Genomic DNA, 27,415 nt, shown 5'->3' on the forward strand with positions numbered 1-27,415 from the left:
TCTCTCACCTTCTACACCTGACTAGCTAGCTGTACTTCCCATCTAGACATACTTGAGGAAACAAAGAAAGCATCTAGGCCTATCCATAACTCTGTGGGGTTTCAGCTGAACAGGAGAAAGAATTCTCTAGTCAGCTACATGATTTTTTTTTGTCTTCAATCCTCTGAACTGAAGATAAGTTTGATATTGATATCCTCAAGCTGAGGGCTTGTCTTTACTGTCAGACAGGCATACAATTTAGAAAAAGCTGTTTCTGCAGCACATCTGAGTGATTTATTCATTTAGTTCATTAGGCCAGACATAAATAAAAGATGTGGGTGTCAGTCCCCTACATGCAGCTTTAATTTGCTTGCTACATGTCTGGTGGAGGTCACTGTCACTTACCACCTCTGCACTTGGTGTGACAAATGTCCTCCCACACTCCAAGTGCTGCCACTGCAGACAGCAGCAACTGCAGCGAGCACAGACCAAGCCAGGAAGCCTCTAGATCTTAATTATAAAACCATAAAAGAAACCAACTGCCTCTGAAGCTCTCTTACTAGGAAACAAATGAGAATGGGAAATTTATTTCCAACCATAAATCCCAAAGCCTTCAGTTTAATTTTTCCCAAGTTAACTTTCTCACCTAGCTAAGCAGCACTGCCTTCTATTATTAGCTTCTGGCCCAATATCAGCTGACCACCATCAGTCAAACTGTCTTCATCTCAATGAGCTCAGGGACTCCCAAGGAACTCTGTGGATGCTGACTTGTGCTTGCAGCCTCTAATTATATTCTAACAGATAATGGAGCATTTAAACTCAGGGAGGATACATTAAACTTGTAAGTGGATCAAAATCCTGGACACAACCACAGCCCATAGGATTACTTCCTGGAAACATCAAGCTTAGAGGAAAGGCCCTCACCAACTGTCTGTTTCCCCATGACAAGTTTTTTAAGAACATATTTTCAGCCTCAAAGGCTGTTTGCTCTGCTTTCCAACTGCAGCATGTCTTTAGAATTCATTACATTGTCAGTTGAGTATCTGGCTTGATATTAAACCATCTGACCAGGCCAATGGCTACTTGACTTATCAGACAATCATAACAGTCACACAAATTGAGGCTGAGGAGGTGAAATTGTTCCCCCAAGTGAAATTGTAGCCCCTGTTCTACTACCAAGTAGCTTCTCAGCTTCACATTTGCTTGTTTTCCTCACCACAAGATTCTCTTCCCTCCATAAAACTCAGGACCATCATATATTCTGTTCCCAGCCTTAGGGTGAGGAGCAGGACTGAGCTCCCTCCTGATGCCTGTGTCTTGCTGGTGACTCCCTCCCACACACAGGTGCAGGCAGAACACTTGCACTCTGAATTCAAACTCCAGCCCCTTTTGGGGACCTGCCAGAGCAGAAACTCTGCCCTGCAACTTAAGCACATGACCATGCTGAGGGGAAAATCCTTTAGACTCTCATTATCCCAGACACAATACACACCCAGAAGCATGTGGGGAAATAGGGTAAACCTACATTTTACAAAGCAGTAACAGCAACCTGTGTGTGGTGAAAATAAATCCAGAGAAGGCCTCCTGTGCAGTCTGGCTCTGCCCTGGCCCAGGCTATTTTGGAGATTCTAGCTTGTATTGCTGTAGCAGACACAGACCTACTGCAGTGATAAATCTAGGGGCAAACACAGGGAGCAAAGGGAAAGGGCTAGCTGGGAACGGGTGGAGAAAGCCTGGAAAATAAACTCTGCTGCGGCTCCCTCAAGAAAAATCCCAAATAAGGGCTGTGCTTTTGGATGATGGCCAATTCATCATCTCCTGATGGGAGGTGCATGGCCAGAGCAGCAGAGCTGACATCAGGCATTATATCATTACAGTCATTACTGCTCCATTAGCAGGGCTTCAGGCTGCTCAAATGACAGCCCAGGAACCAAATTGTTTGTCTTTACTCCTTCAGCATAACGTTTAGCAGAATTTCAGGAGCCCTTTTAGACTCACATTCTGCCAGCATCAGAAGTTTCTACCAGGTCTGTGGGCAGTGCCACTGACGTCCAGAGCAGCCATTTCTGTGGACACTGAAGTGTCCCAAGTACTCCCCCTGCACACAAACTGCTGCTTACCAAAGGCTTTCCATTTTTCCAGAGCCTAAGAGGAATGCTAACTTTTACTTACAGGTACAAGGACTCTCCCAGCCCAGGAAGAAGTAATTGCTGACAAAAGCACACCTACAAAGCCAAGGGTGTGACTCATATAATGACTCCTTCCCACTAACCTCCTCTTCCCATTCACTACCAACACTGTCAGACGCTTTTTAAGAAAGAATTAACCCCACCACGTTCACAGTGGCATTTAGCCACCTATATACCTTTCAAAATATGACACAAGTGCTTTTAACCAACAACACTCTTTTTACTGAAGTACAACTGATGCATTTTGCTTTCAGAAGTACTTTTGAATATTTCCTTATAAAATGAGTAAACAGTAGCCAGTTTTATCAGGATAGCTACACTGACCAAAGTTTTGAAGTGAGAATGAGTAAAACATTTTTTTACTCTAACTTACATTTCAGTGAAAGATATTTAGGTTATCTCCTCATAATTTAAATTTTGGCTTAAATTTTTTAAATGTTTAAAACTACGTCTTTTTTGGGACAGGGAGGAGTAGTCACATTAAAACTATAACTAATGCTTAGGTGATTCTCTATGAAAAGGTATTTTTTTCAGGAAGTAAACAACTGGTTTAGGAGGTAAGGATGGCAAGAACCTCTGTATAATTGGATGAGCAATTATTTCACAAGAATGAAATTTAGTAATCTTCATCAATGCAGTACAGAAAAGGATTACAAATCACTGCACATATATCAAAAGCAGCACTGATAGAAAACATATTATTTCTCCTTACTGCCACCTGTATCAAGTAATGATGAAGTCTAATTCTTTTTTTTAATAATTAAAAACAACCTAAGGGTTATTTTTTTAACCTCAATAACTCAAAACAACTTTACCTGTTCTCTCATCTTGCAGCCACTGGGTCAGAGACTCAGGAGAAACTATTAATTTAAAGAGAAACCTTTCCCACTGTAACTGTACAGCCAAAAATGTCCAGAGTTCCCTAAAGCCTCTCCATTTCTGAGCCATTTATCAGATGTTCTGATGCAAACACTCGTGGGAAGTATGATCCAATGAACTAAACTGACCTAAGCTGAGCTGTGAAACCTCAAACAAGCAACTTTGCCTTCTACCAAGGACCTCATGTTTTCTTTGCTTCGAGGTTAATCAGAATCAGAGGAGGAGCTGTTACTACTATTTCTCTGTCAGATCAGGGGTCAGATCCTGATCTGGTACAATTGCTCAGTTCCACTGACTTTCACACAGTGATAACAATTCCCTCGCCTTTAGGCTGGAATCACTGACTGACCACTGACATCCACTTCACCTGTTCTCTTTGAGTGGCTCCATTATTAACAAGACTCTTTGTCCACTAAGCAAAAATATCTAATACTTGTTATTCCTTTAGTGCAATTAATTTCTTTTAAACTGTGCCAAAACAGTTTATTTTTTTTTTTTTATTGTTTGTGCAAAATGATTACTGAATGCAACAGAACCACAGAATGATAGAATCATCATGGTTGGAAATGATCTAACCAATATAAATGTACAGTGCTCTGTAAAAAACACAGGAAACCCCTTCCTCTACACAGCCTTCCTTCACCTGCCTAAGAACTCAGACATGAAACAGCTGTCTGGTACACATAAATCCATAACTGCTCATTTCTGTTCACTTCTAGGAAGAATAGAGTATGTAATAATGGGAGTACCTTCTCTTTGTGACTTACAGTCTCATTAATGCCAACAAATTAGGCCTACACACTGAACAGATCAGCAAGACTTAAAAGTCACATACAATTTTCAAGTTCACAAGAGGGACCTACAAAAAGTGCAAATTTCTACGACTTGTCAAAAAATTGTCACTGAATAAGACATAAAGATTCATGGTGTCAGTAAGCCTTGATCTTGACACAGAGCTGAAAACTGAATGCAAAGCCTCTGTGATCATAGAACATTCATGGAAATTACCATCGTGACCTCTTATCCGTGGTATTTCAGATTATTAAAGCAAAAGGACTTTTAAATCCAGCATATTTTAATTTTCCCCTTGTCCCTGTTATGCTTTGCTGCTGCTGCCAGCTCCCAGAGTCTCAGAACACCAAAGTGGAGGAAAACTGAGCTGAATTTCTGTTCCTGTGAGTTCTACACCAATACAGACCTGCAAGCATGGTAAGATCCACCCCTGCAACAACTCCTCTCTCTTCCATGGCTTTTCTGCCACAGAAAGATACAATATGTGGCCCATGAGACAGAGGAGTTTTAGTCTTGTACTGACAGAAAAACAAATTATTAGAAAACTCCAAGTATCTTGGGGCACATGCAGTCCTGCCAGGTGCTGTGTACAATTAAACATAAAGAAAGAAAACTGGTAGGAATTGGTCTTTACAACCTCTATGGGCAACAGAAAGACACCACCCCTGCCAAAACCCAAAGACATTGCTCATGTCTTACTTACATCCATAAACTCCACGTTGGCTTTTGGACCTGTGGTTTCATTAAGGATCTTAATGGCCACAGGAATCTTTACTGTTTCTCCCTCAGGGACCCAGATCCCCTAGAAAAAGGAAAAAAGAAGACTAATAAGACAACAATCAGAAAAACTTGATTCAGAGTTCTTTTTGACACAATCTGTCATGTTATGCAGATCAGTTATGGAACTCAGAATGGAGAATACACAAAATTACAAAATAAAGCAAAAAATCTGTAAAACTGCTTCTTACATCAAAACTAAACTCTGATGTAAAATGAAATATTTTGTATCAGTGAACATCCTTGATTTTCTTGTCCACAACAGGGTTTCTAAAGAGCAATGGCAGCATGGACGTGATGTACTTTTTCTAGTGACTCAGATAAAATTCTGATACTGATTTGGATATAATCAAACAAAAATCTAGATTTTCTGTCTGGATTCTGATGCCTAAATTTGAAGTTATAAGTAAACTCTCAAAACTGATTATCACCAGATCATAACATCAGGAAGGAACAGAACACCCTGAGAATAATATATTTAGAGTGAAAAATTTAGGGGCTGTTTTTTAATTACTTAATACCTGAGAATCAAAAACTTAGGTGGCTAAAAAGGAAATTTAAAATTAAAATTCACAAGCCATCTTGGGCTACTTTTTCATGATTCTTGACTACTGCTGTTTTCTTGTCAACCTCATGGCATCAGTCTCTATCATTTTATTATCTAAGTATATTCAATCTTGTTATTCATAAATCTATTCCCATCACCTTGTTGCTATAGTGGTCTGTGCTTCCTACCTTTCCTCCCCTCTTTGAGGACACATGCAGGTGCTCTGACCTACCACCTTGATTTTGCAGGTTTGGGCTGCTCCCAAAGGGTTGGGGAATTGCTTTGACTAAGCCCTACTTCATCCCTCTGAGATCTGGACATGATCAACAGATCATAAAAATGAATACTTCTTTAACTGAAGTACTTTCTCCATTGTGAGTCCCACTCTCACATCCCAGTTGTTAAAGGGTGCCCTGAAGTAACTCATCTTTTCTGTTTAAATTGAAGAATCAAGAAGTGTTACAGTTTAGCTAATGGCATTGTTTTTACTAGGTATTATTGCTGTTGCAAGACCCAGGTGACACTTGTGAAATGAAAGACGTTTATCCATCTTTCCAAAAGATGGAAGATGATAAAAGATGCTCTTAGGTAAGAACAGAAGGGCAAACCTTGGTGCCAACAAGACAGTCCAGCTTGTGTAACCCTCTTGCACACAAAAATGACTGGGGCTGACATGTTTTTGCTCACCAAGAAATAATATTTGCATGTACCATTTGATGCTGGATGAGTGTGACATTCACATTCTCTGAAAAAATCCCTTTGCCCAGGATTTTTCTCCTGGGAAGCTGAGAAGCCTCAGAGAAAAGGAAAGCAATTCTCATCTCATTGGCTTCTCCTGTGTTTTGTCCTTTGGAATGTGTTTGGAGATTGTTTACCCACAGGTGATTGTTTAACTGGTTTCTGGTGTGAGTTATTTTGTCTCTTTGGCCAGTCAGTGCCAAGCTGTGTCGGGACTCTGGAGAGAGTCACGAGTTTTCATTATTATCTTTTTAGCATTCAGTAAGTATCCTTTCTGTATTCTTTAGTGTAGTTTAGTATTCTTTACATAATATAGTATTACAAAGTAATAAATTAGCCTTCTGAGAACATGGAGTCAGATTCATCATTCCTTCTTTCATCAGGACATTTCCCAGCAAATACTATAGATGAGTTCCTTGCACACAATTCCAGTCTCCCTTCTCTGTCAGGGCTCAGGAACCACCCCTGGGACAGGCTGCTTTGCTGCAATGCAGAAGTTGCCTGCTCCAGAGGTAAAAGAGGGCACTCAGGGCTGTGTGGGGAAGGCTCTCACCTTGTACACTGTTCCAAAGGCACCAGAGCCCAGGACCTTGACTCTCTTCAGCTCTGTCTCCTTCAGGATGCGGAGCTGGGCTTGGTTGGGTGCCGTGCCGCTCGGGGTCAAGGGTTCCACCAGCTGCAAAGAAAACCCAACAGTCCCAAACACTGCTGAACACAGAGACCCGTCAGAAGTTTGTAGTGAGAGCAACCAACCCAAGGAAATACTGGAACAAGACAGTGGTGGAGTTCTATTGACCCCTGCCCTGCCAACTTCTTGGAGGGATTTTTCATCTTCAAAAGCAAACGGGCAACGCCACAAAACCAAGAGACCTGATAAAGCAAGTTCTCACTCAAATGCAGTAATTTCCACCAGAAACTGCATGATGGAATTATGAACTGGAAATTGAATTGGTGTCAGAGTAACACATCCAAGGACTTCTGATAATGGAGGCAGTATAAATATTTTCTACATGACAGAAATATAGCATTTATTATCAGTGTACCACATCCTATTTTTGCCCATTTTAGTGTCTTTTAAGTTGGCCATATTTCTTTTTAATGGCCTGGACTAAACGGCTCATCACATTCTTATTCTGTTTTGAAGAAGGGACAATTTTTCAGAACTTCTGTTTTACCACACAGGAAGACAGCTTTAGGGAGAAAACACCTTAGAGCAGACAACTAATTTATAACAGCCACTAATTTACTGCAATTAAACAATTTGCTCAAGATGTCCCAATAAACTTTGTAAATGAGCCACAATGGCACATTCAGTTAAAAATGCTCTTAGGTCTCATACCATCTCTGCCAGAAAAACAATCCTTCTTTAAAAATAAATTAAAAATACACATAGAGCACAATACTCAATGCAACACATGAAAAACATTTTGTCCCTTTACAGGATGAGGAAAATAATTCAGAGCTCCTCCTACTCAAATTGGTTTGAAAACAATGCAGCACTTCAAAGCTGCCTGTTTACAAGGCTAAATGCACCATGCTCTGCAGTTTCAGAACTACTTCTTATAGCTCTTTGGGCACTATGAACTACTTAATTTGTTGACCAAACTAATTAGTTTTGTTCAGGTAAAAATACCAGTACCTGGCAATTAACAGGTAAGAAAACATAACAAAACCAAACAGCAACAACTTGAGTGATTTCTCTTTCCACTTTAGATGTTCATTATTTATACCCTGAAAGAAAGGTTTGCTGTAAAAGAAAATTAGGCATACTGGCAGCACACTTCTGTAATTTCAGTTTGTGAAGGATGAAAAGAGGCTCTGTGCCACAGTCCACCAACATGGGAATGGCAGGGAGAGGTGGGGATGTGTTGTGGAGTTCTAAAACCAGGCTTGTAGGGTTTGATGGAGAATGATCTACAGAAAGAGTAAGTCCTGTTACAGCCTCCAGCTAGAGAGACTTCAACTAAAGCTAATTGCTTGTGTGTTTATTTCAGGATGCTCCTGATTTAATCTTCAGTTTCTCAGCCAAGACAGCAGCTTCGCCACATGTTCAGTAGGAGGCCCTGGTCCCTCAGGACTATTGCCAGCCACAGCTTTTATCTGACCAAATGAAAAATTGAAATCTGGACTTCAAAGCCAATGCAAGGAGAACCACCTGCTTAAAATAATTTATGCTTAAGTATGGGCTGATACAGTAGCAAGATTTATTCATCTAAAGGCACCGAGGATTGTTAAGCTTTCTATACAGCTGAACAGTGTTTAACAAGCAACACAAATTCTAGCCAAACATGAAGATACTTGTGCAAACAGACTGGGGATGCATAAATCATTTACTCCCAGGCTCTACAGTGGAGCTGAGTGGGAGCAGAACCCTTGGAACAGAAGAGAAAACAGCACTGTTAATAATGCCTTATCAGAGTCACTAGCTAACAACATTTCCAAGCTTTATTATCTCACAAAGGGGCATCCTAATTTAAAAATACCATAATTTGCAAAGTGTCTCAAATATCGGACTGAGGAGATTGCAGTAATCAACACTGCAGTAGCTGATAGATGTACATTTAATGTTATATTTAAATATACATCCTGGATTGCCCCCTTCACTAGTGACACTTCAGAGAGCAGGATGGAGCCATCACAGCACTCTGCTATAGCCCTGCTACATGCCATTGCCAGTAGAACTGTGAACTTCCACTGGTTAAGCTCTGTAAAGTATCTTGGCTTAATAAAATACATTATTATTACTGATCATTCTTACAGGCTTTGACAAAATCTGCACTACAAAATCTGAAACTACAAAATCTGTAATCCAGATTTTGACAAAATCTGCACTACAAAGGTATTGTAGGCACTGGGAACAACAGTAAGTTACAACATCTGCCTTTAAACATGAAGCTTGTACCAGAGCTTGTGGAAAGAACTTACGTTAGCCTTAAAAGTCAACCTAAATATGGCCAGAATGAAACCCTGTAATATTTCAGAATGAGAGCTGCTAAATGTACTGATGAACTGGGATAGAAGTTCAGTGGAGAGCAGGATGGGAGCTGAGAAATCTGGTGGGACACTTTTCCTGCTCTTTAGAAGCCATGAATCTGTACTTACACAGAAAATCAGCACCAGTTTAGTCTGCACAGGTAAGCAGAAGGATTTCTACAGGTAAGGGAAGACATGAACATCTCTAATATAAAGGCAGAGCAGCCCTGCATGCCTCCCCAGACAGCCTGTGAGGAGCAGCCGTGGCTCACCTCAGTCTCCAGGAACCTTCGCAGCGCTCTCTTCTTCTTGATGCTTTTACGCCGAACGTACACGGCGAACGTCAGGCCCATGATGACGATGATGAAGAGGCCACCAATAACTCCAGCAGCAATCAGGGGGGTTCTGGCAATCAGAATCAGAGACTTTACTTCCACAGCTAGGGGTGAGAGACCAAAGAATGCTTGGGTACATCAAACACAGTCACATGGAAAGCTCATTAACTGCCTCATGAATTCCAGCCCAGATGGGAAGTTGGGGCAAACACATTGACACGCGGTAGGAATTTGCTTGTTTTTCATCATTATGCCAATTCCATTTTTGTTTACAAACCCCCATGCACATGTGAGGAGTCGTGTGGACAAGGAAACACAACATGCATTTGGATGGCAAATGCAAATCTGCAATGGCAAAATGAGGACACAGGTATCTGCAGGCTCCTGCAAAAGATCTGCCTGTGCTGACTTTGGCTCCACCCTCATCAATTCATGGACTCCAGTATTCAGGGGAAAACAAGCCCATGAAAAATGCCCAGACTAGAAACACAATGTGCCTTCCTGAGCATGGAGGAAGTGAGAGGGAACTTTGCAGGCAAGATGTGGAGATCACCTACACAGGCAATGGAGAAATCAGGCTCCCTCCAAAGAAAAACTCATAGCAGTACCTTAAATTGGGCATTTTCACAGCACACCAACAACTTAGCAACATGAACACACTCAGAGCATTTAACATCCATCCAACAGTGGCTGGAGAGTTGCTGAAAAGATGGGTAAAACCACAGCATGAAACTGCAGAGTACAGTGGTGCTAAAACCATTGCCTGGTAAGCCCAGAACATAGATTAACTGTTGTCAAGATTGTGGAAATGTCACTGCTGTGCTCTAAAAGCCTCCCTCAGTTACATCTGAATGATGATGAAAGGTACATTACAGCCTATTAATAAAAATGTACCACACAGCTATGGAAAATTTTAGAGTCTCCCTCAGAAATACTAAATTGTTGTATAAAACAATTTTATTCTTTTTATTCTTCTTTTTACAACCTTTCCTGAAGCAGTGCCATCTCACCTGGTATGGTGCATGAAGGTGTGTCTGCAATACTACTGAGAAAGCCTCATACTCCCACATCCAGTATTTAAATTTATTTATATCCACATTTTCCCAGGGTAAACACATTAACACAAAGGCCTATTGCACTTCACAGACTTTATGATGGACTCTAAACTTGCAAATAAAGGAAGGGGAATGTTGTCTGGCTGGAAAATGGGTTATGGTGTTTGGGGAACATGAGTCCAGTACCACCTCCTCCTCCTCAAAACACATTGCCCTTTCTAAGCCCAGTGGTTACTCTGTGATTTTGAGTGCAGAGCTTAAAGAATCTGGCATATCCACCCCAAACAATGCTCCTCTTGGTTTACATGTCTTTCTACATTGCAAGAAACTCTTTAACAGGCAATTATGAAAAACACTGGCCACCAAAAGCCTCCTATGGAGCTTGTACTGCCTAATGCTCTTGAGCAGAGGAATTTTTAAAATTCATTTTTATGCTGTATGAGCAGTCATATAATTTTTAACAAACAGCACCAAACCACAGAGTGACTAAACAGGAAGGAGAACTCGGCTTTAAAGTGCATATTAATAACTAGTATAATAGTTGTCAAAGTAAGTAATTGGAGTTTTATAGTACTGTGTGCTTTAAAAGTAGTCCAAATAATATTTACATGAGAGACTATAATACAGAAATTGTTCTAAAGGGGACATAATAAGTAATGAAGAAAATAAAATGAAGTTTGTAGCTCTTCTATTATTATAGAGTACAAGAGGGGTTCAAAATGGATCTTTATGATTCATCATGTGAACTTCACTGACTTTGAAAGAATGTCCTCATTTTTAGTTGGTAATTGAAATAAAGGAAATAATTTTCAATGACTTCACCAAACAAGCATTTTAGTTGCTAATGTGAGATATGCTATATTAGACCTGAATTTTCCAGAGGTACCACCTAAACATATTCTCAAGCAACCTTAAAAAAGAAGCATGAAAGGGATAGTACAATGTGCAATAAACTAATATATTTAAATGCTAAACAAATCAGTGAAGTACAGAAAAAATTGTATTTTCCACTCAAAGAGTGATCAATTGCCTTGACTCCCAAATCCACTACCCTTGCATCAAATCCTGTAAGTTACAAACGCCCTAACCTTGGATGTGGTCACATACCCAGCAGCTTCTCCTCCCTCTGCTGCTGAGCTAAGCCCCAAAGTCAACAACGCAGGTTCATTTGCTCCAGGACCAGATGCCAAGTCTCTGCAGCCACAGCACCCTGTTATCACTTCACATTCCTTTCAATCACACATGGATTATTTCCTAAATTTTCAGGGTGCCACCCCATCACTGGGGTTATTTTCACATGTGTTTGTTGACTTTTTTTCTCTCTGCTCTGCTAATATCAGTTCTCCTGTCTCAGTTCTCTGCTTATTTTCATGCTTGCAGAGCCTTACCTTTAATACCCTGATGAATTCCAGTAAGCTGTTTACCTTTCTCCTGGGCCATTGCTGGGGTTGTTCAACACAGATCCCTGAAAGGTGGCACTGACCCGAGCTGCTGCTGAAGTCACAAAACCTTCTCCCATTTTGTTTTTTTTTAATCCAATCCTTTTTTGCATATGCACCTAACAAACTGTTTAGCTTCACAGGCAGCTGGACACACAAATCTTCTTTTCTCTAGTGGCATTAAGGGCTTAATCCACTTACTTTTGTTACATTACTGTCTCACAGCCACCTTCATGACTGCAATTCCTGATATTTGCCCCCCTCAGACTACTGTCCACTTAAAACTAATTCCATGAGCAATGCTATGAAAAGACAAAAAATGCACTATCAAAAGCCCCCATCATGTTAAAGTAATTTTTAAAAGCATGGAGGACTCAGAAAAGCCAAAGTTCCATGTCAGTCCTGCCTGTCCAGCATAATTAATGGACAGCCAAAAGTCAGTCCTGGCTCGCATTTCTTACAGCTCCACCACTAACCCACCAAGAGGAAACTCCTGATACAGCCACTGCTCTCCTTTACACACTGGAAATCTACTCCAGAGGATGGAAACAATCTCTGCTAGGTGTTTCTGGATTTTCATGCTCATCAAAACAGGCTTAGCAGTCCAAGAAACATGGCCCTGAATCATAGTTCAACCCCATATAATTAATTTGCTATCCCACATCCCTCCCTCAACTGAGGACTGAATACCCAATTAATAAGTGAGAAAGGCATCAGCTGGGGAGGCTGTGGGAAGAAAAAAACCCATAACACAAAAATCCTGCCTCTTAAACTAGAAACTGTGTATCTGTGGCTAAAAGTTGAAAGAAAGATTCCAGTATTCCCTCAGGAGAAATGAATAATATATATGTATTTCTTTTTTAAAGGGTACTGTGTTTTCACATTTAGAAACATTCCACACACTAAAACTGACACTGAGTTCAAAGTTAGCATTCTAAGATGGACAAGGATGCTCAGCAGCAGGGCTCACACCATTCCATCCACTCCAAAAGATCAGAACAGCTGCAATTCCCACAGAGAATGCCCTGAGACCAGGTATTAAAGCCTAATTACTGTTTAGATGAGTACAGGGTTGGTCTCACACTCTTGGACTGAAGAGAGCAGCAGAAAGGGGAGAGGAAATTGAGTTGTGGCCCATGGAGTAAAGCTGACAAACACCACCTGCTTCTCCATCCTTGGCATTGACCCACCTGGTTTGAGATGTAAAGAAACTGAGCTTTGAAGCCAAGCTGTTAGAAGGCTCCAAGTTCCTGTATCAACTTTCCCCGGCTTGGAATTTTTATCTGTATATCCAAACAGGATTCCTTACAACCTTGAGTGTTTGCTAAGCAGTTCCTTCTCACAAATCCTTGTTACCGAGGCATTATTTTCTCCTAATGAATGCTTCCCACACTCGGCATTCCTCACCCCTTCCATCAGTGGGGGTTCAGCCAACTTTGAAGCTGCCCTTTCTGAGATCTGATGGATTCTACTAATCCTGTAGAGATAATCTTAGTATTTAAAACATACAAGATAAACAACTGGGCTGGGAAACAAATTTGTGGATGTTTCACCAGCCTCTCTCTGTGCTGAGTTCCACAGCTGAGTTCCACAGCCACAAGGTCCAGAGTGCCTGGTGTTCACCCCAGGGGTGGCAAGGATTCCTCTGATGTTATTCTCACCAAGACTGCCTTGCTTTATACTCTTTTTCAAGAACAAGGCACTCTTCCCCCTCTCCCCTCCTAATCTGAGGGTGTTTGAATACTGATAAATGGCCCTATTTATTGCAGATTGGGAGTTTTTATCAGGAGTAAATAGAAATTTTAACTCACAGCTGACCTCACAGTTACACAATTACTACCAATTCCACATTTAATCCAGAGATGGGTAAACTGTCAACCAGCCACAACTTTCCAATATGCAAAATAACCTGAGGGTTGCAGTCTGTGTCAGGGTGCACTCAGTAGTTAAACATCACTAAAGAGCAGACACAGCTTTCTCTTTGTCAAGGCTCATGTGGACAAACATGTACCTGTTGACAAAACTGTTTTTCTGTTACTCACACTGGTTCTTGCATAAATACCTGTAAAGGTATGCTCTACTCACACCTCTTTTTTAAGAATGTAGGCATCCCCATTTCACTCAGCAAAGTAAATGAGGATAAAGAAAAAAATATTAAGTATAGCTTTGAAAATTATTACAGCCTAACATTCCACACATTACTATGTATTGATTCAAAATCTGTGGCATTTTTATTACCACACACAGTGCACAATGGATTTCTTTAAAACTGGTTTTAAATCTGAATGGCATAATTTAGAACTACCACTCTGTTACATTTTCCACTATAAATGACTAAGAACTCTCAATATTAACTCCCTGTTAATACATCTGACTAGGAATAACTACTGAAATCTCTGGGATTACAGCATCAATATCGAGGCTTTTTATGGGCCTCCTCTAAAACTGAAAAGTCCCAATAAAATCTCTTGCACCCCTGCTATTTTTAGGCTGAGATTTTTCTTTTCTGCCTCAACTTAAAAAAGGAATGCTATTGTTAAGAGCTTGCACAGTGACTCTGTTTTGAGGCTTGTGCTTTAAATAAACATATTAGCATTCTTTTTAAAATATGCCAAGTCAGGCCCCACATAATGTAGATTGATTTATCCGTGACATAAAGCCAGTTAAATCAACTAGACTGAACTCACAGGTGAAGCCAGTTCAGCAAGTAAAAGAGCAATCTGCTTTATAAATTTGTCATATTTCCCATTTTCTTTGCAAACAATAATATTTTGCATTAATAAAGGAAACTAGAGCTGTAATGACCACGGATGCTGATGGACTGCTCTGAAACCAAAACTATCAGCATTAGCTCCAGGAGTTTCTCCCTGCATAAAGAATTCCTGTTAGAAGCAATCAACTCAGCCTGCTTCTCTGCAACCAGTGGCAGTCAGCTGGCTCATCACGCCTGTGCACATGAAATTATTCACCCAAAAAACACACTTTTCTCCAATAGAAACATGGCCTGTTTGGTGGCACTGTTTGTTGTTCATTCACATTCATATCCAGAAGCACCATGAGGCAGCACCACCCATGGCAGGGACTGTTAAATTGCTGGAGAAAGACATGAAATCTGAGCCCAGATCAAATCTGTGGGTACCAAAACATCCAGTGGGAGCTGGCTCACATGGACAATACACACCGTAGCTCTGTCTTAGGTTGTAAGAGGTGCATGGGGCTGCAGCAGAACCACAGCTGGCACTGCAGGAGGGCTGAGCCACCATGGAATGGGACTGTGCCACCACCCTGACACACAGGGAGTCAGGGCATGTTCTGACTCAGTGGTTTTTTCCTTCTATCACATTTGTATTTTTAATTTTCCTATTAAAGAACTGTTATTTCTACTCCTAAATCTTTGCCTGAGAGCCCCTTAATTTCAAAACTATAATAATGCAGAGGGGGTTTACATTTTCCATTTCAAGGGAGGCTCCTGCCTTCCTTAGCAGACACCTGTCTTTTCAAACCAAGACAAGCTCAAAACTGGAACATTCTGCTCTGCAATAGGCTTTTATAAATACAAAGAATAGAGAACATGAAGGAAAGTTCAGTATTATTTTAAATAACTATCAGGAGAAAAACTGTTTGAATATTGTGCTCTTTCTTTTGTTATTTTTTTAAAACACTTTTTTAATTCCACTACTGGAAAGTGCTCATAATTTACTCAAGTTCAGTTAAGTGTTTGCTGGAATTGAGCTATTCAACAGAAGAAATATCCAAACCAACACGTGATTGTGTCTGTAGACTGCACAGGTGGATTGTCTACCTCTAAGGAGCTGCAAGAAGGCTTCTTTACTTCATGTCCTTAATTTTTACTTTATTTTCCAAATCAACATCTTTCATCAGAATATGCATTTATCTCTCTTTTTATACCTGCCTGCTTTTTTGGAATGCCAGGCTTTCCTGAAAGTAATCATTCAGAAGATTTAAGGAGTACAGAGCAGATGTTTTAAGTGGTTGAGAACACTGGACTGCATCCTGTTCCATTTTTGAGTCATTTGGGACAGCAAGCATTTGCTTTCTCAAGTTCCAGGATTTTTCCACAGTAGAGAGCCTCCAGAGACTATACTTGGGGACCAAGTCTGACATTCTGAACAAGATTCCTTCCTCTGAAGTCTTTATGACTATGATTCTCCTCTATGAAAAAAATTCTGTACATTGAAGAGAGCCCCAATCTCTGCCCATTACCTCTCCAAGGGGAACAAGCCCCTGCACAGAAGGGAACAGTCAGACTAAGGTTCAGCACTGGACACTGGCAGAAGAGAAAAGCCAAACATCAAAACTGAAAGAGGGGAATTTAGATCATATATTGGGAAGAAATTTTTTCCCTCTGAGGGTGCTGAGGCCCTGGCACAGCTTGCCCAGAGAAGCTGTGGCTGTCCCATCCCTGGAAGTGCTCAAGGCCAGGTTGGACTGGGCTTGGAGCAACCTGGGATGGTGGAAGGTGTCCCTGCCCAAGGCAGGGGAGGAACAAGGTGATCTTTCAGGTCACTTCCAACCCAAACCATCCTCTGATTCTTTGATAACAAAATGGGACATGATAAACAGATAAGAACAGAACTATCACACTGTGTTCCTAATCTTCAAGATTCTTGTCATATCCAATAATTTATTCTGTAATAAGAGCTCATGCAGGTTTCAGCTGAGGTTTTTTAACAAGTGGTGGCATTAAAGCATCTTTTGGACCTATGTTTGAGATGAGAGTGCATGGAGATTTGTAGCAGGATGTGTTTGGAAATATGCATCCATATTTTTCATGTATTATGTACATTCATGCACACCCACAGTTAAAAATCTTTTCTTCAAAGCTGAAATCAAAACAGTCACACTTCACTCTGCACTGACATGTTTATATAAATAGAGCATTTGAGACATTTATTAGAACACTAGCAATGGCTGTGATGCTGTTAGCTTCAACACAGATTTTAGCTACTCATCACTTGAGTTCTAAATATGCAGAATTTATCTTTGTGGAGCATAGCAGGGAAGAAATGCAGCCACTGCTCAAAAATATAGAGGGAAATTGAAGGCAGATAAAGAGCAGGGTATAAGGAATTTCTTTGAGTATGCCTGATGCTACTATTATTTTACTGGAATAGCAGACTGTCTAAACATCCTACACAAATTATATTAATCATTAGAAAACCCCATTTACTTACTGGGGAGAAAGCTCATATAAAACTGATATCCTGTTCCTGACACAGGTTTATACATGATCACCTCTTATAAGATACTATGTCCTAAAGTTCTTTTATTTAATAACTTATCAGTCATCTCCCAGTCATTGTAATGTTACCAAATGAAGCAGAGAGAAACTCTGGAGTATCTTGCAACTCCTCTTAATTCTAGTCATCATCCACTGCCAGCATTTCCCCAAAGGCCATTCTAAGAAGAAAAGTTGAGCACAGAAGCTCCAAACTCACCCAATGTCACTGTTCTCCTCCTTATGTACAGCCAGCCAAAGGAATCCCATCCACTCTAGGGGCTGTAAAGGAGCCAAGGGAAACCTTGGCTCCTTTGTGAGCATCGTGCTGCTCTCAGCTCTGCTGACCATGGGGCTGTGTTTGTGTACACAGCAGCCTCCCACCATCTCGACAGTGACAGATGGGACTGGGTTAGGAAAGCAGCTCGTGGCCATGGTCAGGGTACTGCTAAGAGCAACCCTGGCTCTCCAACTGCTCTTCATTAGGATTGTTTTGTAGTACAGTGCAGCCCACATCGAGGAAGATGATAATTTAGTAAAATAGCTCTTCCTTCTCTCAAATATTTGTATGATAGAACATTCCAGAATTTACTGCTTTATCTATGCAACTTCTGAATGTTAAAGAAACTTGTCTTCTGACAGCTGCTAAAATTCCAGAATGGAACAGGTCAAGCATCTGGGGAAACAGTGAACCAGCTTAAAAATCAAATCCTCAAACCTAAGTACCACCAGGTAGTGGATCCTGCTGAGTTTTTTGTGCCTTTTAGGTCTCACTGAATCTGAAGCTCATTAGAGGTCAAGAAAATTAAAAAACAAAAAAAAACAAAAACAAAACAAAACAAGAAAAAAAAAACAAAAACAAAAAAAAACCCCAAACAACAACAACAAAAAAACCCCCACCAAACCTAACAAGGAGAGAGAAGACTTCAATACCTTTTTCCTCCCTACCTCTGTCATGAGGGAGAGAGGGATTGCTTGTCATTCCACTTCAAAAATATGTGTATTTGAAGTATTTAAGTAATCAGCAGCACAAAAAGGCTGATGAAATCTTAAGAGAGTATATCCAACCATACTGATACAGCTATAGGTTTTGGCTTGCTTTCTTAGTGATACCCTTCTTCTCACTGAAGGAGGTTTCCTGGAAACTGCTCCCCTATTTTAAAAATCCATTGGTTAAGAGTTGACTCAAACATCCCCAACTTCAGAATATGCAGCCCTGATCCACTGGTTGATCCAGGAACTGGAAGCAGAGAGAATACACCCAGAGCTAAACTTCACCTGCATCCAAGTTATTCGCATGCAGAGGACATCACTGCCACGAGGGAGGGAAAAGCATATCTATGGGAGATGGGACAGTGTTAAAGCAAGGATATTATCTCTTCAATCTGTTCTTTGTCTATTATCCCTGCTGTGATTGAGACTATGCATATTAACAACTAGTAGTCCATTTTAATGCAGGAATACTTTTTACCTTTTCATTTTTTCCCTTCATCGGTCCATTAGGGGCAGGGAAAGATGTGATTTACTTCTGAAATTTGCACATATTTTTTAAGGAAGGCTATTCACTGAAGCAGAGCAATGCCCATGGATACAGACACCACTGACATGAACTGAAAATATCCCCATGGCTGATTCAAGCCTGCTGGGAACTTGGAGGAGATGGGTTTAGCCACTGCCATACTGCTGAATTACCTGTGTAATTCTGGAATTACACATCTTCCCTCCAGTCTACCACATCACTGCAGTTTCTTTGCTTCTGACCAACCAGCCTACAGGATCTGCATACCCTGGTCCATGTTCCCAACATTCTTTTCTGACCAATTTGCAGATGAACATACATTATTACCAAAAGCAGGGACTGCAGTGTCTTGCCTCCTCTTCAGCCTCCAGACCTACAATGACATCAGGTCTACAGATTCTAACCTTGCAGGATTAACTTGAGCAAAAGAAATGGCAACTAATAAAACTACATCTTCCATCCTTTTGCTTCCTTCTACTTTTCTGCTGTCACCACTTCTTTTCACCCATGTTATGGTGCTTTACAGCTTCTGTGCCTTCTAAGACATATCTGTACTACCTAATTTCAGTGACACATCTAGACATCATTGCATTTACAAGCAGAGAACTATGAGTTAAAATGTAACAGTGAATAAGAACAATAAGAACATGCAATAAAAATCCAAGTGAGCATTTTAAGAGGTGCCCAGCACTGGTGTATTGCTTTGAAATCCTGTGTTTCCGAAGGACACACTATGTCACAGGCAGAGTACTGGAAGTCCAAGACAAATTGTACGAGGAAAAAGTGCACACTTTTCATTAAAAAGGTTGATTGCATTTCAGAGAGTTTTCCTTTAGGCATTACTAGAAAAACTTTGTATCATTGACAAATCAGGGATTACATCATGACTGGACCATGTTTAACCAAAGCTTGGCCCTTGTCCTGAGGATGAGGTTGTATTTGTTCTCAGATTTCTGCACAAATGCCACAACTCTCTAGTATGAGAAACTACCAGCTCTGCTGAAGAATGTACCACAACAGGCAAATACTCACAACCCTCTGCCAAAAATAAGCTCAATCAGAACTAGTCAGCACCTGCTCTTCACATTATCCCATAATCTTTCCTTGCCTGTTTTATCATTTGTTCAATCTCAGATAATGTTGAAAATCATTTCTCTAGTTATCTCCTATTGATGAAACAGCCAATATGTCTGCAGAAGATCTTGTTCACTAGCAAGTGAAAATGGTGTCATTAAAAATTTACATCAGATTGGGGAAAAAAAAAATCATGAAGCTTTTTGACAAAAGTACAGATAAGATCTGAGTGAGTTTCTCATCTCTCCTAGCAAAGGACAGTCTGAAAACTCAGAATTTTACCTGACCTAACTGCTAATGAGCAAGCACATGTGAACAGGACAGAAATATTGTGTAAAGTCATGTGGAACTCTGTGCCTCACCCACAGCTGACAGGAGCCAAAGCCCAGGATTCAGCAGCTGGATTTGCTTGTCTCTGTCCAACTCAGTACTCTGACTCAAAAGTCAAAGGACATTCTAGCTTAGACCATGAGCCAAGAGCTGATCACAGCTGGAAATTATTGTCACAGACATTGAAGTGTCCTGTCCCATGGCAGGAGGAGCCACACCGCCCTCTGCCTCCAAGCTCGGCACAAACTCATCTTGCTTGGAGGAAAAAATTCCCAGTCTTGACTTCACAAGTCTAGTGCTGGAGAAGAGAACATTACCACAGAAAATCGTTCCAGGGATTAATAACCTTCATTAGAAATGCACTGGCATTTTGCTGCTCTGAATGTGTCTCAGATTTCACCCACTTTATACCTCACAGACACCCGACTCTCCTTTTCAGTCTGCTAAACTTAGTGCCATCCTTAACCAAACTTTGTCTTCTTACCTGTGTACTTCTAGAGGAGAATCCACCTTTACTTGCAGACAAAATAAGCTTTAACTGTTTGAGTTCCTAAACTTCATTCCAAGACACAAGGTATTATTTCCAATGGCTCTTCTCTAAAGTCTCTCTAACACACATTCCTGGGAAAACAGTCAGTCTCTCTGAAGTTACAGGGTCTACATTCTTGTTCAACTCTATCCACTACCACTGTAACCAAGGAGAAAAGAGGAAAAATACCTCTACTTTACAGAAAGGAGATGCAAAGGAAGCTGAACTAACAAAGAGGGCAAGGCATGGGGAATGAGTTTAGTATTAGCCCCCATTTCCCATTAGAAATTGAATTTAGTTTTTTGAAACTACTACCCAAAGGTACAGATAATTTACATGACATTTTCCCAGCCCGTTACTTTACTTTACAGCATGGAAAAAATTATAGTAAGATTAAGTAATTTGGTCTGATGGCTTCATTTCCTAATGCTCTCTTCCTGAATGATTGCTGGTATCTGTGGTAATGCTTCCACCTTTGGTAAATGCTGAGGTACAACTTCCCACACATAGCACCAAAGTAAAGACTTTGTTAATTCCTTGAAACCTACAGCTTGTTTAATTACTTTAACTCATTTTCCATTGTGTTTGCTACATACTAGTTAAGTATCAAATTGAATACTGGTATTTCCATTCCTACAAAAGCAAATGAAAAGGACTGACAGACAACTATACTACCATCATTAACAAGTTATCTGCTAGTTTTGATCCAATGCTGGGAAAGCTGTTGCAATTTAACTGAGAAGTAAACATACATTTTAGTGTGTAAAACAAAAAAAAAAAGAGAAAATGTCAGTGTTCAAATTCTCATCTGCATTACGTGTTCTATGCTCCATCATTCCACAAAACTGGTGTTAAACAGGCAATGAAAAGCAAAATGCTCTAAACAACCCCAGGCAAGAGCCTCCTGCTTCATGCAGGAATTGCAGCTTCTTCACACCTGAGTAAGGCCACAAGGAGTAAGCCAAATTGCAGAGAATTAAGTCTGGGCTGGGCTCTCAGCTCTAATACATTTGTCATGTAAATTTTTCTAACTAAGAAAGAGTAACCAATCCTATATTGCACAGGTAGATCAGAAGTAAGACCACAAGCTTTAGTTCTGATTTATTATGTATTAAATATTAATGAATTATTAAGGAACCATTCACTGAGATTTAAACAACCCTACATCTTCCATATTTCTAAAGCCCTACAAATGTATATTTAATAACAGATAATTAATTTATAACAAAATTAAATCTAAATTAAATCCTTATTTCCAGCCATGAGAGAAACCCATTGGAGAGTGGTGAGATATATACTGTTGCTTTATAATAAGGTCACTTCTCCATGGCAAAATTTTATTTCTGCATAGTATATTATTTGTGTAGCCAAATCAATACAGACCCACAATACAAGGGTGATGAGAAACCAAAGCAATCACCTCAGCAATGGCACTGTGTGTTGTTTTCCATTCTAATAAACCATTTAATTAGCATTTCCTATTGCTTCTTTTTTTCCAGCAGTGATCTATTTGGCCTTCATCACTCATCATTTTTTCTGTTCATAGTTTCAGTAAAGACAATTTAGTCAATTTTCCAAACAAAGAATTTTCTTATCAAAAACGAGCACAGCTGCTGAGAAACTTGGTCAATGAGTATTAACAATATCAAGATCCTGCACGAGTTTATTGCTCACGTTCTACTCCTTGTACAACAAACTTCTAGGAACATCAGATTTCTGACCTTACTCAATCCTATGCTCTCTCAACAGGATCCTCAAACCACTGGAGCCACAGAACAGATTTTAAACAGCATTGTGTGAGAACTGCTTCCAGTTCTTTCACTGTCCCGACCTTACCAGTTTATTTCTCTCTACAGCAGCATACCCTAAGTCCTTCCATACCATGAGTCCATGCCAGCCAACCCTGCTGAGTAAAGCAGATGAAGCACAAACCCTCATTGATCACAGACAAATCTTTCTGAACTGTGGTCAGACCTCAGACTGAAAGAGGGGAAACTTAGGTCAGATATGAGGAAGAAATTCTTCCCTGTGAGGGTGGGGAGGCCCTGGCACAGGCCATCCAGACAAGCTGTGGCTGCCCCATCCCTGGAAGAGTTCAAGGCCAGGTTGGACAGGGCTTGGAACAGCCTGGCCTGGTGGAAGGTGTCCCAGCTTATGGCAGTGGGGCTGGAACTGGATGAGTTTTAAGGTTCCTTCCAACCCAAACCATTCTAGGATTCCATCTGCAAAACAGGAAAGAAGGAATGCCCATCTACACCCTTTCATAAGAAGGCCAGTCTTAAAATGTGGAAGAGGTAAAAATGGAGGAGCTCACAAGATCACTGCAGTGACTTTCATTGATGTCCCAGGGGCACTCCAAAGGTACTCCTCCTAAAGATCCAGGCAGGGAAATGCCATGGCAATTATTGAAGCACCCTCAGCAAAGGACTGGCTTCAGAACCAGTTCAGAAGAGACAAGGCCACTCACAGAACTGGCATTTCTCTATGAGTCTCTTTCATGAACCTGAAAGGAGGGTGTAGCCTGGTGGGGGTTGGTCTCTTCTCCCAGTCAACCAGCAATGGGACAGGAGGACACAGGGGAGGTGTAGGTTGGGCATTGGAAGTTTTCACAGAAAAGATGAATGGGCTGCCCAGGGAGGTGGTGGATTCACTGTCCCTGAGGGTGTTTAAAATAAGACTGAACATGGCACTCAGTGCTATGGCTTAGTTGATAAGGTAGTCTTAGGTCATAGGCTGAACTTGATAATCTCAAAGGTCTTTTCCAACCTAGCTCATTCTGTGATTCTGTGAATTTGTCCTGTTTGATGACATGGAAGATCTATGCAACCCACAGAGGAAGGATCTGAAACTGTCTGTTTTTTCTAGTCTGGATTCTTAAAAAAATAAACCTGTTTCTTCAAGTGCTCTGTTCTGATACAGCTTCAGAAAGCTCCATATTAAGAGTCTCTTGAGACTAGCATCTTTTACCAGCCAAGTAACATAGCTTAGCTGGTACTCACAGATCTTATTTTCCCTCTTATTTTACACAGAGATCCTCTGCCCTTGCAGAATAATATAATTATTCTATAAAAGCAGAAAGCATATGGAGTGCTTTCCTCCAAGCAACGGAGCTGAGCACCATGAAAACCATGAACATAAGCATTTTATTAGAGGTGGTTTCCCTTCCCCACCAACTACTGAGAGCTGCTGTGAAATTCTGTTGAAGTCATACTGTGACAGGGTACAAAACAGCTATGAAAGGATTTGCCTGCATTACACAGGGTTTACTGTTAATTAGCTCTTGTACACATTAGCAGCAGATAAAACCAGCTTTTTTTTGTTGCTGTTGAGGAAGTGATGATTTGTTGAGAGGACATCCTTTTTGGATATAAAACTAGCAACAGCATTGTAATTAGAGTTAACACCTACACAACGTTCTATTGAAGCTCTTGACAATAGTGGGCCTGGCTAATTAGTTTCTGTTAGTTAAAAGGGAAATGTAAATGAAATTTTCTTGGGGCGTAAACAGAGACAGCAGCTTACTCAGACCAGGAACATCAGTGCTGGTGCTGGTTCTTTCCTATCACAACCAACACATGCTCCTGATCACATCTCTAGATATACAATCTCAGATGCATCAGAAAACAGAAACTTCACTCCTCCTTTGATGATCTCTCCTAGTACTAACTTGAATGAAGCCTAGCAAGGATAAACCAATTAAAATTCATACTTTAGGTAAAAGCTTTGTCCACAGCCTCACTCCAATCACTGCACTTAGCCAAATTTTTCTGGTGAACTTGAAAGGAACCAGCCTTTCCTGACTCTCTAGAGTGTTTTCTTCATGAACAACAGAGCATTATTTTTACAGTTTTTGAATCATCCTTTTAGACAACAGTTATCCCAGTCTAGGGAGCAGACATACTCATGTTTTTGCTGATTGTTCCAGAACATGCTGACATATTCTATAGTGTGCTATTCCAACCACAAAAAACACTGAATGCAACTGCCAGAAAGTAGCAAAAGGAGGAGTGGCATTGTAATAAGAGGCAGGAAAGCAGGATAGATAACTCCTTTGGGCATCCTGGGAAATTCCAGCCTTCCTCTGCTTTCCATCTTTGCTTTGGCAATTTCTAGGAAAGATTGGTATGGAAGGTGGGACCAAAACAAAAGCCCTACAGGAATAATCCATACAGGAAGCTGCAAGAGCAGCTGTTCTTTTGGACAGAACTCTATTAAACCTAAACGTTAAAAAAAAAAAAACCCAAAACCAAACTATGCAGAAAGAAATGCATTGCCAAAAGTAAGGTTGTTTTCCCACAAACTTGAAGGGACTCAAGATAAGCAAAAAACTGAAGTTTCACCAGCCATTTGGAAAACAAGCCATGTGATGCACATCTGATTCCTCTTGATTAAACACGACAGAAAGAATTCCTTTGCTATTCTACCAGACTCTCACAAAAGCCTTCAAGTCAATGGATCATGGCATAAACAATTTGCAAACTAAAAAACTGGAAAGGAAAGCAACACTGCTATGAAAATGGAAATAGGAAAAGATGAGGAATACCTTGTTTGGGTTAAAGCCCTGCTCTCACTTGGAGCAGAAAAACCTGTCCCCTTCTACTCACTGATAATTCACGTCAATGGAAAAAACTCAAGTCAACAGATAAGGGTCAGACTGATTATTAATTAATTTAAAATTTATAAATCTCAGGAGGGTGCACAGCTGTTAGAGACATGAAGAAGATTCTATCTGAAGTTAAACACATCCATTTTGGATTTACAACCCTACTGTAACAAAAAGTGTCACTTTGCCAGTGCAGTTTTGCCCATATTTTAGCCCAAACAGAATGAATAATTTTCACAATAAAAAAAAAAGCACAATTTCACAAATCTAATATAGAGGTATGAAGTTTCCTTCTTTGCCTTGAAAGTGAAAGAATACATACTGACATTTAAACACAGTGCAGTAGTTTCCCTAGAATAAATTCAGCAAGGCTGAAACAAACAAAAAAAATATCCATCAGATCCAAAGGAAACAGGAAACATTTGAGGGCCTTCCCCTTCAGACTGAATGGAGCAGGAGTAAAACCATTGAACAGAGTAAAACAATTCCTCTCATTTCTGTAGTTTGACAAGGCCCTTAAACTTAAGGAAATAATAACAATAACAATAATAATAATAACAACACATTACATATATGTATATATTATTATTATTATTATACTATATTATATATTATATATATTATTATTATTATTATATTTTCTGTATTTGTGTTTTGAGTAAATTTGATGAAATTGGGGTCTTTAAAACTGAGGCAGCTGTGTTTGGATAAGTCCATCTGAAAATGAGGCCCCACAGAAGTATCTCAAACTGGATATCCCAGATCAGAGAGATTAAAACAAAACATTGAAACACTGAAAAATGCATCTCCTGTTGCTTATTCATTGCTTAATGAATGAAGTCAGCACTGATACTGATTTAATAAACAAATGTACCATTTGATAGCATTTATAGTGCACTGTTTTTCAAGTTCAAAAATATTCTCCCTCATAAGCTAGGAATAGGCATATTCACATTATGTACACAATTAGGAAGGAAAGGCAACCTTAAAACCTTTTGAAAAAGACAAGAAAAAAACTCAGACTGAAAATCTTAATGAGGTGGGTTTGATTGAATTTATGCATTTTTCATCTAGTCTTAGCTCAGGAGAGTAATCCCAAAGCCTAGAAGTCATATTAACCAGTTTGAATTTAAGAATGAACAAACTCTATGGCAATGAAGGGCTTTCATGAAAAAGAATGCAGAATAAAGCCTACATTAATTTGTTTCAATTGTCATTACAGAAAAATAAAACTGCTGCAAGGTTACAATTTTTCTTTTAAACAGAAAATGAAAAAAAAAATGAAATAATAGTTTTATGTGAAGTAACGAAGAAATTTTGTTTTGCTATAACATTTACTTTTTCCAGGGAAGGCATATAGAAGAAAGACTCATTTGCTTTTAAATTTTGTCTTAAGCAAAAAACAACAAAAAAAACCCAATAAAGAGAAAATAAGTGCATTCCAATTTTACCAGAATTTTTACCATCTAATAAAATTTAATCTGGAAATATGAATACTTAAAGGAAATTTCAGAATTTAATCCTTATTGATTTAAGCTAAAAATAAAAACAATTCTAAAAATCAGCCTAAATGAGCAGAATATTTAATTGGCTTTCAAACAAAAAGCACATTTGGATGTAGAGAGGCAGATCTCCCAGAATACAAGGTGGGTGTGTGTTCAAACTGGCTGCTATGACATTCCAGTGGCAGGCAGGTGTGAAGGATGGGGTGGGGATGTTACCTAGCGTGCTGTGGCAGAGTGGACTGCCGTGTCCATGGATAGAAAATGCAGTCATGACTAGCTGGGCCTCTACACCTGCAGGCAATTACAGAACAAACCACGTCATTGCCACGCCCCAGGACATGCACACGCATGCGCCCTTGTCCACACGTGCAGGATGGAGACACACAGGCAGCCAGCACCCAGCCAGTACCTATCCATCAGCCCAATGCAGTCCTCCAGGTGTGGCCCTATGCACCTGCAGCAAATCCAAAGTGGAAACAGGGAGAGAAAGAGAGACAGCTGTTATTTACACACCCAACGAGCAGGAAGCCCCTTTGTGTTCTTAATTCTAGCTCTTCTCTTGCTTAAGAGAGACCTATGTCACCAAAAATTATAGCTTATGACAAGAGGAACAATAATAGCAACAGCATTCCAAGGCAGGCCATATCTTGGCTCAAACAACACTTAAGGCAGGTTTCACCTGTGTACGTGGGAGTCCTGACAACAGGGCTCTTTTCCTGTGTGTTTTTATGAGTCATCAAACCAGTGATTACTGCACAAAAGCTGTTCATTTACAAGTCGAGATTTCCAGGAGCACAATCCAGAACTTGCTTTTCTTTCTGTAATTGATGCAATTGTTCGTTTTGTTCTAAGCTCCCAGCCAGGGTAACTGAAGAAATATTTTGGAAGCTGAAAATCCTTTTTTTAACAGGGA

General features: G+C 40.1%; 1 protein-coding gene across 1 annotated transcript in view; it reads right to left on the reverse strand.

Annotated features, from left to right (window-relative positions):
* ERBB4 (erb-b2 receptor tyrosine kinase 4) overlaps positions 1–27,415 on the reverse strand; it is a 572,997-nt gene that overhangs the window by 100,997 nt on the left and 444,585 nt on the right. The window contains exons 16-19 of the mRNA XM_041487708.1: positions 26,912–26,956; positions 9,147–9,279; positions 6,455–6,577; positions 4,543–4,641 (exon numbers count right to left, since the gene is read on the reverse strand). Coding sequence (XP_041343642.1) covers positions 4,543–4,641; positions 6,455–6,577; positions 9,147–9,279; positions 26,912–26,956 — 400 coding nt within the window. The remainder of the gene's footprint in view (positions 1–4,542; positions 4,642–6,454; positions 6,578–9,146; positions 9,280–26,911; positions 26,957–27,415) is intronic.

Source organism: Pyrgilauda ruficollis, unplaced genomic scaffold, assembly GCF_017590135.1.
Source record: "Pyrgilauda ruficollis isolate IOZ18807 unplaced genomic scaffold, ASM1759013v1 scaffold83, whole genome shotgun sequence".
Classification (NCBI taxonomy): domain Eukaryota; kingdom Metazoa; phylum Chordata; class Aves; order Passeriformes; family Passeridae; genus Pyrgilauda; species Pyrgilauda ruficollis.